The following is a 15,862-nucleotide window of genomic DNA, read 5'->3' on the forward strand; positions in this document are numbered from 1 at the left end:
AGAAAAACAAACAAATATTAAAAATGTAGCATTATCCAGGACTGTTCCTTTGCAGATGAAGAAATCAGGACATCACATCTCAGTGATCAACCTAATTGGCATACATGAAACTACACTTGATCTGGATTCTCTGACTGCTCAACTAGTGAATGAAAATGAAATAATTGCCTTTGTTTTTGTTGTGCGACTGGGCCATTTAACAGATGCTGATAAAATGGGCATTGAGTGGCTTCAGAGAGTATTTGGTGACAGAGTTCTTCAATTTGTGATGATTATCTTCACCTATGAGAGCCAGGAAGAGTCTGACTCTATAATAGATGATCTGAAGAAAAACTCTGCTCTGGAGCGGCTGATTGAGAAATGTGGAGGAAGATATCACACCTGCAGCAAGAACATGAGCAGCCAGCCTGAGATGAAAGACCTGATGAACAGAATTGAGCAGCTCTTTATAGAGAATAAACAGCAGCGCTACACTAGTCAGATGTACAACACAGCACTAAGAGAGAGAGGAACCCTGCAAAACAGGACATGTCAAAGAGGTAAGAACAAAGATTTTGGTTTCATTGATGTTATGATGGTTCTCTGACATGTATATTTTCTCCTGACTTTAACACTTCCCGTTATGATTCACCAGTTGTATTGTAACAAATATCCAATTGAGATAATCTAACTTCAGTTTTTAATGAGATTCAAAAAGAAGAAGAAAAAAAAACCAAGAACATCTCAGGTTATGTATGTAACCATGGTTCCCTGTGAAGGGGATGAAGACACTGCGTCCTCTAGAGGTCGCTAGGGGAACTGCCGTCAGCGTGACTCATGAAGAATACATACAAAAACTACAATGAAATGGCTGGCGACAGTTCATGACGTTTATGACGCAGCTCGAGTCAACCATCGAGTGCGTCACTATCGGGGGCGACCACAGTATAAAAGGGCACCGGTAGAACACAACATTCGCTTCTTCATCTGAAGCTTACACCTGAAGCATGGCAAAGAGATGCAGTGTTTTGTTCCGCTTCTAAGGGAACTATGGTTACATACGTAACCTGAGACGTTCCCTTCCAAGGGAACTCAAACTGCATCCAACGGTAGAGCTTAAGGCTTGGAATCAAGAGATTCCTTCGGGGGAAACGGCTACGTATCTAGGATAACTTACACTTACCAGAACAAGGAGCTGCTGCTAACACTGGGTCTTGTTCCCTCAGGAACTGACTCACAGACCGAGGGCACCAGACCTGTCCTGTAGGAAATGACACGCCCTAGATAACGGATGGTCAGGAGATATCAGAGACGCTGTGGCGCTCTAAAGGTGCGTTCACACCGGACGCGAATGAAGCGGCAAGCGCGAGTGATTTACATGTTAAGTCAATGCAAAGACGCGAATAGCCATCCTGCGGCGCGAAATGCACGAATGAGGCGGCGCGAAACGCGCGAATAGCGCGAATGGCGCGGCACGCATTGAGAGTTTCAAGCAATTGCTGCGCCATTCGCGCGAAAAGCGCGAGTTCAAAAATCTGAACTTTGGCAAAAATCCGCGCCGCGTTAACCAATCAGGAGCTTGCTCTAGTAGTGACGGAGGCAGAAATCCGAAACAACAATGGCGGACAAAATCACCGTTGCTGTCTGTGGTTCCTCGGAGCTGTACGATACATCTTTGGACTTTTGTAGAAACAGGAATAAAAGGGATCTTGCTAGGAATAAAGTGAGTGAAGAGATTGGACAATCTGGTTAGTTTTAAAAAATGCTCTTTACTCAATTTCACCTACATATACATACATATTGAGACTACAAGCAAGCTAAAGCTGGCAAATTGAGCCCATTCACCTATTTTACAACTACTTTCCCGCTGACGAGTGGCAGAAGCCCCTCCCTTGACGCGAATTCGCGTCTGTTGTGAAGAAAATGTCACGCGCGAATGACGCGAGTAAACTCAAATGTTCAAGCGTTCAACTACGCGCGAATAGCACGTTTTTTCCGCGCAAGTCGCGTCCGGTGTGAACGCACCATAAGAGGACCCTTCCGTAGAAAGGGAACCATGCCTGACCTGCCAGAAATGGCGCTCTAACTAAGAACATGCCATTCTCAATTCAAGAGGCCTGAGAAGGGAAATGTGAGACCTAGAAATGAAGGATAAGCTCCTAACACTGAATGACAGGGAGGACACCTCGACTGCCAAGGAGTGGCACTCTAAGAGAACCCTTTATGAAAAGGAGAGCATGCCAGCCTCTAGGGTTGGGTCGATAGATGATGCCATCGTCCATCGCCGATGGCCGATAGACATCACAATGCTGAGCCAGCATCGCAATCCTCCGCCCCGCCCCGGCCGCCGCCGCAGCAGCAACCCGCTCACGAAAAACACACACTTAATCACACTATATAGCCAAATGAAATGCATGTTCAATTTCCGCATCTTTACTTTTTTATTATTTTTATTATGAGGAATGATAATAAGGAAGTTGTTAGCGATCACAATACAAATTACAGTGAAATCTAAACGAATTACACAAACTAGTTCGTTTACATTAATAAATGAGGCATACAAAAACAGCAGACATTTTTTTTTAATAATATTAATTAAATTAGATTAAATAAACTACACCAAATATGCCTTTTTATGGTTTTACCATAACGAACAGAGCTTGGAACAAAAAACAAGAGAATATGTTTTTTTTTCATCGAAATACGAACATACAATACAAAGCCAAGTATACATTATAAATAACAGTTTATCATTCAAATACATTGGAAATATGGAAACACTTGGATTTGTGCCGAATTACAGAGGTACATGAGCCCAACGCCTGGTATTTTTAGTTCTACCAGAAAGACTCGGGAGAATTTATACTGTGACGATTACGTTTATGTAGAAGCTCAGCAAGCAATAAGGTTCTTTGGCGTAGGCCCCGTTCGTAACTCGCATTCAGAGGGTACGGAAACAGCGAGTCCTGTCTGAAGACGAAGGCGGGGGCGCCGCTCACCCCCCGCGGAGTCAGGAAAGGGGCCAACTGGTGATGGTGGGGGGATTGAGGAAAGAACAATCTGAAGTCTTCAGGATGGAGGGGATAGCCTGATTGATGGTGATGTGGTAAATAGAGGGATGACCCAGCTTGGTGGAGTAGAGGAGTTGGAGGAAAGATTCCATCTTGGTGGAGGCGGGGAGGATGGAGGTGCTGGAGCGACAGCATCTGCAAACTCAGACATGGTAAGCGCTACCCTTTAAAGCTACAGTAAATTATATGATTGGAAGATGAGGAGGTAATTAGTGACGCGAACGATTGAGTCTTCCTGGCAGAACTTGCACTAGCTTCATTTCTACCAGAAAGACTTGGGAGAATTTATACTGTAACGATTACGTTTATGTAGAAGCTCAGCAAGCAATCAGGTTCTTTGGCGTAGGCCCCGTTCGTAACTCGCATTCAGAGGGTACGGAAACAGCGAGTCCTGCCTGAAGACGAAGGCGGGGGCGCCGCTCACCCCCAAAGATAGGTGGACTTAAGGATCCACCGGAACGGGGCCCACCCCCAAAGGACGGTTTTAAAAATGAACTCATCGGTCATGAATCCTGGGGTTCCTGGCTTAGATGGAGAAAGAAAGAGAAAAACAAAATTAGATTTAGACGAGTACCATTCATGGTTATATTGAATGAACCACTGGCCGTCATGGTTCTGAAATTTTTATTTTTATTTTTTTTAAATCAGCTATCGTGAAAATGAACATATGCTGCTGGTAGCCTTGATTGCGACGTGAAACAGAGCCGTATTAGATGGATATATAAGCACGAGCCGTCTTTGAACACATGGGCCACGGCCATCTTTGATAGAACACATGGGCCACAGGCCATCTTTTGATAGAACACATGGGCCACAGGCCATCTTTTGATAGAACGCATGGGCCACAGCCATCTTTGATAGAACACATGGGCCACAGGCCATCTTTTGGTAGAACACATGGGCCACGGGCCGTCTTGATAGCTTTGGTATGACACTAAGCTGCAGCCACTTGAACCTATAGCGTGTACAGCTGTTTGATGGACGTATAACCCGCAGGCCATCTTGCTTTAGTAGCTAGCCATACAATTCGTGAAAGTGCCAATCTGCTTTGGCAAAACACCACCACCAGTAGAAAAATAGGAATTTACCTAGATCAAGACTGGAGAGCTTGCTGGGCTTCGAGGATGGAGGTACTGGAGCGACAGCATCGGTGAGCACCGCGGGTTCGTGTCGACGCTCGGCCGCTCGGCTCTCTCCGGCTCGGGTTGGGCGCGTGTAGCGCGAGCGCGCTGGCGATCAGAGCCTCATGCCGCCGCTTGAGCAGCTCGAGCTCACAGATTCCCGCCAGACTGAGCTCCAGCCGCTGCTTCTGTCTGCTGCGCTCCACCGCCGCCAGCGAGAACAAACGGTACATTGTTACGACTCCTGCACTGCAAACACATCCGCAGAGGGGGAGAACCGCACGGTTCACGTTAAACTATGCCGACAGCCGTTTTTAATGAAGTAACCATGGTATCCGTGATAAAATCCTGTCAGTTTGAGAGAGTTAACGGCTTCGCTCCTTGCAAACTGCGGCTGGATTCCAGTTTCACGGCTGTGTGCTGGAGCGACAGCATCTGCGAACTCAGACATGGTAAGCGCTACCCTTTAAAGCTACAGTAAATGATATGATTGGAAGATGAGGAGGTAATTAGTGACGCGAACGATTGAGTCTTCCTGGCAGAACTTGCGCTAGCTTCATTTTCGCTTCGTTTTGGTTTCTTAACTTTATATTTTGTTTCATTCTTGTTCTGTTCTGAATACCGTTACATTTAAATCATTCGTTTTGGAGTCAGGGTAACTAACTTATAGCTAGCTATATAGTGTTTATAATGTTAATACATAATAATATTTCGCTTGATTTGGTATTATTTCTGATATTACACTTTCTCTCGAAACATTCCGCTGCTCATTAAATGCGTTTGGAGAGAGTGGGTTAAACGTAAGCAATCAATGAGAGCGATTTTGAACTTAAAAAAGCTGACTGGTCGAAAATATTTTAAGGACCAACACACATCCTACAAATACATCTACATAAACCCGCGCTTGCTTTGTCTCGTATGCACGCACTCACTGTCACGATCTAATGCACTTGTTAATGGCGGATCTTTAAAAACAAATACCGGAACGCAAAAATCGAAAATCTGGAACAGGATCTGACAGGATCCAGCTCAAATTAAGCACTGGTGGAAAAGGTAGGCTACAATTAATTAATTCGTTATGAATAAAATATTTAACAACAACCATCCCTCCCCCCGCCCCCTGCCGATGATGCCATCGTCCATCGCGATGTTTCACATTAGACATCGTACGATGCCAAATTGGTCGACATCGCCCAACCCTACCAGCCTCCTCATGAGGCATGTACAGGGGGTCTCAGTCTCTGGATATCCACAAAGGGTAGGCTCCAAACCCTGCGAGACAGGGAGGAACACCTGCCAGGCCCAACACACAAGGCTTTGAAGAAGAGGGAATTGCTCCTGCAAATTCAGGACAGGCTCCTAACCCTGAGAACAGGGAGGAACACCCGTCCCACAAAGGGGGGTGGCACTCTATAGGGGACCCTTCCGCAGAGAGGAAAGTATGCCATGCCCCATACACAAGACCTGAGGAGTGAGAATCAACCTTGGATGTAGTAAAGGACAGGCTCCTAACCCTGAGAGACAGGGAGGAAAACCTGACCTGCCAGATGGTGGAGCTCTATAAGAACCCTCCCGCAGAAAGGGGAGCATGCCAACCTTATCCATTAACCCTTATGGCTGCACAGAAAGCATTCTCCCCTGCCCTCAGACTGAATAGGGGGTGCTTCCAAAGGGTTTAGCCAAAACCAACCCTAAGTGGATTAATGCTTCTGTCTCGACAGGATCATGGTGCTCCGTCCTAGTCAGATTTCCACAGAATCTGCAAGAGCAGGAAGCCTGAGAGAGGTTACTCCTCAGAGTCAACACTCAAGAGAATTTAGCAAAAACTTGAACAATAAAGCCAACTCCACAGAGGGGTTACTAGTCCACTGAGAGAGGGATGGAGGCTATGAAAGGGAGCCCCTTAGGGTGGGATTCTCAGTCAGGAGGTCTGTAAGTGTCAGAGGGTTTAGGAATTCCTGTGGAATTCCTGTGAAGAAAAGACTTCTGGAAGCTTACCTGGAAGAAGGATGTAAGTTCTAAGTTTACTAAGCTGTAATGTGGACCTGGAGGCCAGGAGGTTCCATAGGTACCTAGGCAGGCGGAGGCAGATCCAAAGAAAGATGAGCACCACCACAACCATAGTCAGTAGACCGCTGAGTACTTACCTTGAAAGATATAAAGCACACAGACAGGTCCCAAATAACACCCAATAGCTACACAGAGTACTTTGATCGTACTCACTTAGATGGTATGAGGCCAGGTGCCACAGCGCTGCCACAAATGCATTGGTAATGCCGCGAGAGGCAGACATACTTATGCAAAATTGGGAAAACAGAGAAAACTCACCTCCATCCTTTGTGAATGCATCGTGACAAGCACATCAGTTCCCTCGAGAGCTGGACGCACTGCTATTCACCACACCCACATAGCAAGTTAGTGTAAGCGGGTATGAGAGCATGCCTCTCGTAACAAATAAGCAATGAATGCAACGATTGCATTCCACTTCCTCAAGAGCTGATTTTGCTTACTTCTCACCATACACACACAGCTTGTGAGCCATATGAAAGCTGCGGGTATCAAAGCGAACCTGATTTTACAAGTAACAAGGAATGAAAGCAACGATCGTATTCAATTCCCACGCGCAACAAACTACCTCGGGAGATGAAAGCGCTTGCTCTTTACTACACACGTCACACGCGAGCCATAATTCTAAGTCTTTGGAGAGAGAACATGCACTCAGACAAAAAAGTCAGTGAAGACGAAGAAGAGAATGTTGTGTTCTACCGGCACCCTCTTATACTGTGGTTGCCACGGTAGTGACGCACCGGCTGCGACAGTGGCGCCGACATAAGTGACGTCATAAGGTGTTGCTGGCCATTTCATTGTAGCTTTTGTATGTATTCTTCAGACAGGAGTCACGCTGGTGGCAGTTCCCCTAGCGACCTCTAGAGGATGCAGTTCAAGTTCCCTCGGAAGGGAACATTCACACCAGACCAGAAAAAAAAAATAAACCTACATTTTTTGTTTTAGTTAAAAAAAATGTACACTAATATGAGATTGTAGTCATCAACAAATTTCAGTGTAATTTTAACATTTCTTTAATTTTTTTGCTCTGTCACAAGATCAACCCATAATTATTGGAAAGAATACTGACTATACCTTGACAACAGAGAGAAGAGAAACACAGGTAAGTTTGAATGTAGTTTAAAAATAGAACATGAGAGGGAAGTCAGAAAGAATTCCATGCATGTAGACATTCAGCTTATAGAAATATTTTTTTTTGAACTGAGTGGTTCCTTATCATATAGTTTCATTTGACATTTTATGGTTTTGTAGTTATTTAATGTACTTCAAAGAGTTTCCCAGGTATGTTTTGTCACATTACCTCAGCAACTCTTTTAGATATATTGCCTTTTTAAATGCTTACATATTAATATTGAATATATGGTTTTATTTGTCATGTTCAATGCTTTCCAAAGACAACTAATCATGTGCACAAAATGGGCCTCATTCACGAAACACAAGCAGAACAAATTTTTGTGTAAATTGTTTTATAAAGCCGTTCTGACTTGAACTTTTGAAATGATAAAAATGTATTCTCAAAATGTTAGTTGATACGAAATAAATGTATAACTGGTTCCTACCACGTGTAAATGGTGTGTAAAATGGCCTGTTCTTTTAGGCAAACTGATGACACTGAATTTTGATGCCCTATAATAATAATATAACTTTTTTTGAGGCTGAGAGTTGTTCAACATTGAGTACACAGTGCTCGTTGCTGTCACTTCTTAACCCAGCCATCCAATCAATGGAGGAAAAAAAAAATGATTAAACTATTACTGTTTGCTCCATTTAGTAGAATTCAAATTACTCATAGAATTTACTCATACATTTATGCAGGTTTCATTAATGAGGCCCATTAACAAGCATAGTTGACATTAAAGTTTCTTGTCAGCAATTACTGAGACTGTGTAAAACCACAAAAAAAACAGTTATGTATTAAGCTAACTGATTTTAATTATGCTGTATACTTTACAGGCGATAGTAGAGAAGTTTTCAATAGGTGGGTCAAGTTTGGATGAAAACAACGGAAATGGAGGGAGGCAAGAAACAGATAATCTGTTTCACAGACTTCATCTTGATAAAAGGGACCACAGTAAACTAAGAGCTATAGATGTTCTTCAATTAAGTAAACATTCATTCCAGTTCCATGAGCCTTGTGCTGAGAAGGACCTCATTCAGACTTTCCTACAAAAAGTACTGATGATGAACTACAGAGCAAGATACATTAAAACTATAGAAACACAGCATGAAGAACAACAAACAAACAATGACTTCTTTGAAGATGAGAGTGATCTTGATATTTTCCAAGATGCATCTTTGACTCTTAAAGAAACAAACAGGAGTGACGATGTTCACCCGATGGATGTTCAGATGGCTGTGTTTCATTGTGCTGATAGTTTTCTGAAGCAGCTGATAGTAACTAAACTGTCTCAGTGTCAGTACGCTCTGCCTCTGCTTGTTCCTGATCCATTCACACAAGAGATTGAGTTTCCTCTCTGGACATTCAGACAAATCAACAAAAGCTGGAAGATAAAAAATACCAACAATGAAATCATCAGTAAAATTCAGCCAGTTTGGAAGGCAAAAACACCAATGGTGTCTGTCTTCAGGTTTGACTCTGTGTCTTCTAGCAAGTCTCAGCTGATAAACAGTCTGATCAATGAGAAACACAACACATTCTTCCACAGGAACTGCCCAGGCAGCAGCAAAACCAGACTACTGATGGATGGAGTGGTGGAGATCGCCTGGTACTGCCCCTCTGGAAAAGACACGGATAAATTCACTCAATGTATTGCATTCTGTAACCTTCATGGTGACGCAGGAGACCATAAGACACAGCTGCAGATCCTCACTGAAATGGCCTCAGTCAATGTTGTTATTCTACCACGACTTGACAAAAATGACAAGAGTGCAGCACACATCCAAAATCTGTACAAGGACAGAAAACCGCTAATTTGTCTTCTTACTGAGGAAGAATCTAGAGTAAGTGAAATGAGAAAAGGAAAATACAAAATTGGACTAAATAAGAGAAATCAGTCAGCTGCATCTGAAGAACTTGTAAAGGCTATAAACAAATCTCTCTCCTCATCGTCAGAATCATCTTCATCTTCTATTTTTAGACTTGAAGATGTATCCAAACAGTCAGGTATCAGAGTAGATGAGGAACATGATGATTACTGCAGAAAAGGAAAAGAAGCAGCCCAGCAGATGATGGGTTTACTGAAGGATAAAAAGCTGACAGAAATCAAAGAATTATGTCTGCCCTGTCAGGGGAAACTGTGGCATCAGTGGTGTGCAAAAAACAAAGAGTTACATCGATCTCAGGGAAATGAAATAGACATGGAAATTAAACAGAAAGACGAGATGAAGAAAATCCGTAAAGACCAGCATATGTTGGACATTAGTGAGTTTATTAAGTTCTTTATTACAGAAATGAAATCACAGTCTCAAAATAAGAAACCATTTTTTCTAAAATGGCTTGCAATTCTCCTGGATGAATATACCTCAGCTGACCTTTCTAAACTACATTACAAGTATGATGAAAAATGGTCAAAAGTCAGAGCTGAACAACAGATGACCAGTGAACATGCAGAACTTGATAGGATTTCAAAGGAACTTCAAGCTGCAACCTTTGGCTTGGAGCACATCCTGAGGGAGATCGGTCAAATCTATGAATCGTGTAAATCAGTCAATAAAAACAAGGAAGGTCTGCCATGTGATTTTTCCTCTCTCCCGAGTCTTGCAGCAGAGATGATGATCTCTGGATTTCCACTGGAGCTGATGGATGGAGATGCTGCTCATGTTCCTGTGGTCTGGGTTACTGCTGTTCTAGATCAACTCATTCAGAAACTGGGAGACCAAAGAGTCTTTGTGTTGTCAGTTTTAGGGATTCAGAGCTCTGGGAAATCCACTATGCTGAACGCAATGTTTGGACTGCAGTTTGCTGTCAGTGCTGGCAGATGCACAAGAGGAGCTTTTATGCAGCTGGTCAGAATGTCAGAGGAGATGAAAAAACAGCTGAAGTTTGACTATATTCTTGTCGTTGATACTGAGGGACTTCGTGCTCTAGAACTGGCTGGAAGGTTAACGAGACATCAGGACAATGAAATGGCTACATTTGTTGTTGGTCTTGGTAGTCTGACATTGATTAACATCTTTGGAGAAAGCCCATCAGAGCTGCAGGAAATTCTTCAGATCGTTGTTCAGGCTTTCATGAGGATGAAGAAGGTAAATATGTCTCCCAGCTGCATGTTTGTTCATCAGAACGTTTCAGAAGTCACAGCTGGAGAAAAAAACATGGATGGAAGGAGACGACTGCAGGAGACACTGGATGAAATGACAAAACTTGCTGCTAAAGATGAAGTCTGTGATGCAGAATGTTTCAATGATGTCATTACTTTCGATATACAGAAGGATGTAAAATATTTTGCACAGCTTTGGGAGGGAAGTCCACCAATGGCACCACCAAATCCATCATACTGTGAAAACATCCAAGAGCTAAAGACAACGTTTTTCAGCCATGCCTCAAAATCAGAGGGCTTAACGCTGACACACCTAAAAAGTCGTATTAATGATCTCTGGGAGGCTTTACTGAATGAGCGATTTGTGTTCAGCTTCAGAAATGCTCTGGAAATCGCAACATACCGAAAACTGGAGACCGAATACAGCAAGTGGTCCTGGAGTCTCCGCAGAACTATGCTGGATATAGAGAACAAACTACACAACAACATAGAAAATGAAACGATTAATGAGATTTCAGAAAGTGATCTTCAAGGAAATCTAAAAGTGAAAAGTAGAGAAGTAGAAAAATCAATGTCAGAATTCTTTGAGAAGGACAAAGATAAAGATATACTCATACAGTGGAAAACATCGTTTCAAATCAAAATCAAAGAGCTAAAGGAAAACATAGTGAGAGAAACAGCAAGGAAATTGAGTGAGATTCTTCAGCAGCAAGATATGAAGAAAAAGATTGATGCTCAGAGGACACGCCATGAAAATACTCTCTTGGAAAAGAGCAAAGAACTTGCAATAAAACTCAAAGATAAAGCAAATGATGAAACAATCCTGAAAAAAGAGTTTGATACCTTTTGGAAAGAGTGTGTTAATAAGATTACCACAGAAACTCCCCCAATCAAAGACATTGATGTAATAAAAGACATGAAACAACTCATCAGTAACTATGAAAGTGTCCCTGTAAATGCATGGAAAAAGAGCAAGGATATTTTCTCCATGCGCCATTATTCAGATTATGTACAGTTAAAAAAATCCAGTGGAATTACAAAACATGTTAAAGATACCTTTAAATCAGCTAAACTGAAGTTTGCATACGTGGAGATTGATAACCAAATTAGAACCCTAGTCAATGACATTGCTGAACAAGCAGACAAAAGGATCAAGTCATACAACATTGCAAAGATGGGCTACAACAAAACCTACATTCAAGAGCTTTCAGATTATATCAAAGCCAGAGTAGTAGATTATGAGCAAGGTGCCAAGAACTATGTGTTCACAAATGAATTCTTAATGGATTTGGTCATTTCTATCTGTAAAAGAGAAAATAAAGTAATCATTGACCAACACAGACGTTACAGGCAAGCCAATGATCCTGTTTTCCACTTTGAAAAAAAGAGCAAAGATTACTATAGTATTTTCCAGAAATACTGTCAAGGTGCAACATCAGCTGCCATTTTTGCTGAGATTATTTGTCAGAAACTGAAAGAGCCCATTCAGAAGAGTGTCTACAAAGATACTGCCAGAGATTTGACTAATGAAATTCAAATTAACTGTGAATCGCTAAATGGAAACAGATGTAAACTAGAGAAACACATCCTCAAGACTCTGGCAGAACAAGAGGACTTTGACAAATATATTAACTACATTTACAATCCCAGAGACCACTTAAAGAGTTTTCTCAGAGATGAAGTCAGTCAGTACATCACTGAAAACTTTCAAGAGAGTGTTCGCCCCAAGATGAAGGAGAACATTGAACTTCTGCAGCAGAAGATCATGGAAGCAGCTCATAGTGCGACTACACTGGTCAATGCAACTAGTGGTGATGTTCAGAAGTGGTTAAATCATTTCACACTGCAGCTCTCTGATGTGCTGATATTCTCTGCAAAGGACCTCAGTGGATTGAGTCATGATGGTGTTGATAATTTCAAGCTCCTAGAAGATGTGATAAGTGAAGAACTTGGTTCAGTATCATCTGAAGTACAGCGTAAATTCAGCACGGATACATTTCCAGAAAATCTGGAACAGATGGACAGACCAGATGAGATTCTGATTGATCATCTCTGTCAGTGCTGCTGGGTTCAGTGTCCGTTCTGTGCAGCTACCTGCACCAACACTATAGAAAACCATCCTGGAGATCACAGTGTTCCTTTCCATAGAGTAGATGGACTCACTGGTAGCTGTTATGATGAAACAGAGTGTCTCGGTGCAGATTTTTGCACAAATTTAGTGAGAACTGCTAAAATGTTCTATACAGGTCAGTGGTTTTTGTGCAGAGAATATAGAAAAGCAGGAAATGTTTATGCAGAGTGGAGCATCACTCCTGACTTCTCTGAGCTGCCTTACTGGAAATGGTTTGTGTGCCGATTTCAGGAAGATCTGGAAGAATACTTTGGGAAAAAATTCGACAGGTGGCAGGAGATTTCCAATGGATGGAGCCAATACTCAAAAGAGCAAGCTATCAACAGTTTGGATGAATACATCTAATGACAGATCAAAATTATTCACGTAGAGGTCTCTGATTTATATACACCAAGTTTTTTTTGTTTTTTTTGGAATTGTGTGAATCTTCAGGATATTTTTCATATATTTTTTATTAAACTTGATATGATAAAAATTCTTGCTGTCAACCCCTTACAGCTCTTCAAACAATTTTACATTGTTGTGACGTGTCCTGAAATTCTCATAACAGTGTCTCTTTAGAGATTAAAACAATTATTGAATGTTAATAAATATATGTGGATGGACTTATCTAGTATTATGTTCTAGTAAGTTAGAGTATGCAAATGTTCTTCTGGAAATTGGTAAATATTTAAGACGCTAAGAACATTTTTAAATAAATATGTAACTGAACTTAAATTTAAACATTTAATGTCCTCAGTGTGAAGTGCTCAATGTCTTCAATGCATCTTCTCTTTGAGAATTGTCTTAGCAATTTGATCTCTTTTAGCCATACATTTGAGTGCATGTGAAAGAATGTTTTCATTATCACACTTGTCTGTAAGTATCCTTTGTCATTTTGAATCATAAATAAAAATAATTTTATTTAATAGAATTACTGAACTTTGAATTTCACAATGTATAATTTTTCTAAATCATAATAAATGTTTGATTTTCTGTAATATATACAGGGCCCGTCCAGTACTGCTACTCAGACACTGCTACCTCACAGCAACAACAACATAAACAAACAATGAATGACAGTATTTTTATTAACCCCTTAGCGTTCCAATGTTCCACCCGCAGAATGTTTTGCATTGCGGTTGATAGGAGTGCTAAGGGGTTAACTAACATAAACACAGATCAATAAATAGTGTAATAAATGTATTGTTCTGTGTTTGTCGTCTTGTTGTTGTATTGGGTTTGTATACAGTGTGAAAGGTTTATGCGCATGCTCCAAGTCTTCTCCATTTTTAGTGTATCTCTCTGGCAGAATTACAGCGCCACATACTGATCTGCCATGTGTACCACATCATTTTGAGTCAGTTTCAATAGTTTTGTGTGTACACAGAATTTTTTTTAAATGGTAATGGTAGGATAAGATGAACTGGATGAAATAGATGAAATAGAATAAGGACCAACTTGCCTCCACTCTTGAAGCGTTATCTTAACTGCCAGTAATTTTCAATTCCCTATATGATAGTTTCTCTCAGTCTGTGTAAGGCGATGAGACAGGAATGCACATGGAAGCAGCTTGTTGTCCAACCCTATTTGGAACAGCACAGCTCTAATCCCTACATCTGAGGTATTGGCCTCTATGATAAAGGATTTATCTGGGTTAGGAAGAATAACAATAGATGCAGAGGTAAAACAGCTTTTGAGTTCACTGAAGGCCAACTCTGGCAGGTCCACAACAAAAGCTGCCTGTGTTCTCCGTGGTGACGGCAGATCAAGGAGCCACCACAGTACTCAAGTTTAAGATGAAGTCTTTTAGAGGCTTTCGCACTGAGGGGGTGGTCAAAGACTCATTTGAACTCCTCTTCAAATGCAGAATAATGTGAACAGAAGTTTGCCTGAAATGAAGGGGATAACATACACAATCTTAGCCCGGTCTAAGGGGAAGGGGAAGATGTGAGGGAGCATTGAGTCAGAAACCCATCACATGCACTGGGATCACCCAAGAAACGTTGTATTGGAGGTAGACGAGACCATTTGAGAATCCAAAAGAGGTACAGAGGCAGCAGTAGAAGCAGTAGCTAAAGTAGAGGGCAGCTGGTCTGACAAACAGAAGTCATGAGATCAGACAGTGCCTGCGTTTAGCTATCAAAGTCTCCTGCTGAGCAACTGTGGCAAGGAGTTCTTGAGAATTAGGTGTCTGTGGATTCATAATGAGCCTTGGTTATTTTGTCAGAGCTGGGAATTCGAACTTAGTCCTTTGGTGTGAAAGTCTTACTTTTCACCACTAAGCCACAGGAGGGTGTTGCACCCAATAGTCAGATGCTGTCTCAGATTAAATCAAAAGAATTTGCAAAATCCTTTTCTTAAAAGTAGAATAATTTCCCATCCAAAAAGGATACAAAGAAAAATCCAAGAGGAGAAAATAGTCCAAAAGGCTTATAAGGAAACTTCTTAGAACTAGCGCAAATTTACGACAGCAACTGGCCTAGGAACAAAGCAAAGATACAGAGAAACCAAACAGGTTAAATACACATGAAAATATTAGCACTGATTACTGAAGGCAACATTTAGACATGAGAGTTCTCTGGGGACCTCTAGTGGCCAAAATATAACTTATATCTCCAACATAGTGCTTCTCATTTAAACCAAAAAGTTATTTTCACCCACAGAATATTTCTAGAGTAGGCCTCTGGTTTGTCTTTAACAAACGGGAAAAGGGCAGAAATGTTCTTTTTTTTTGGAAAGCAGTGGCTTTCTCCTTGGAACTCTGCCATGCACACCATGGTTGTTCAGTGTTCTCCTGATGGTGGACTCATAAACATTAAGGCCACATTCACACAGCGACAGAATACGGTTGTCAGTCCTGTATTTGAGTCCTTAATACGGTTATGTTCACACACAGTATGGTTATTAAGGGTGTGGCAACCTCATTCTAACTGAACTCACACCTGTAATTTTTCAGGACTCACAACCGCATTTTCAGAACACAAACACTGTGTGAACGGAACAGCACTAGAGTTGTCCGTCCCGTCATACAGTGTGAGAGAGCCGCTCTGTTGCACAAATGCATGTCTACTGTGTATTTTGTGTTTTCATGTGTGGTTTCAGTGACAGATAAATTAACTGTGTGTGATCTGAAAGTTTTATATCTAGTCTCAACTGGAGCCGCTATTGTCAGTTTTGTGTTCTGCACATGGCTCAGATACTCCGCTCTCCACCCAAATGTAAAGGCTGCTGTCAGTTAATAAAGGTTTGATAGATAAATAATAAGATACATAGATACATAGAATTGTTATA

General features: G+C 41.6%; 2 protein-coding genes across 2 annotated transcripts in view; both read left to right on the forward strand.

Annotated features, from left to right (window-relative positions):
• Positions 1–13,496, forward strand: LOC141338632 (interferon-induced very large GTPase 1-like). Its single transcript, XM_073844232.1, has 3 exons — positions 1–539; positions 7,276–7,340; positions 8,192–13,496. The coding sequence occupies exons 1-3, from the start codon at positions 56–58 to the stop codon at positions 12,932–12,934; spliced, it is 5,292 nt and encodes a 1,763-aa protein (XP_073700333.1). The 5' UTR covers positions 1–55; the 3' UTR covers positions 12,935–13,496.
• Positions 13,497–14,244: 748 nt separating this feature from the next.
• LOC141338154 (interferon-induced very large GTPase 1-like) overlaps positions 14,245–15,862 on the forward strand; it is a 9,413-nt gene continuing 7,795 nt past the window's right edge. Inside the window, exon 1 of the mRNA XM_073843713.1 lies at positions 14,245–14,252. Within this exon, the coding sequence (XP_073699814.1) occupies positions 14,245–14,252 (8 nt within the window). The remainder of the gene's footprint in view (positions 14,253–15,862) is intronic.

This window comes from Garra rufa, chromosome 7 (assembly GCF_049309525.1).
Source record: "Garra rufa chromosome 7, GarRuf1.0, whole genome shotgun sequence".
NCBI lineage: Eukaryota > Metazoa > Chordata > Actinopteri > Cypriniformes > Cyprinidae > Garra > Garra rufa.

Coding starts and splice junctions, on each gene's coding strand:
- LOC141338632 (XM_073844232.1), top strand. CDS start 56: ATGAAGAAATCAGGACATCACATCTCAGTGATCAACCTAATTGGCATA. Junction 540..7,275: donor AAACAGGACATGTCAAAGAG/GTAAGAACAAAG, acceptor CTCTGTCACAAG/ATCAACCCATAATTATTGGA. Junction 7,341..8,191: donor CAGAGAGAAGAGAAACACAG/GTAAGTTTGAAT, acceptor TATACTTTACAG/GCGATAGTAGAGAAGTTTTC.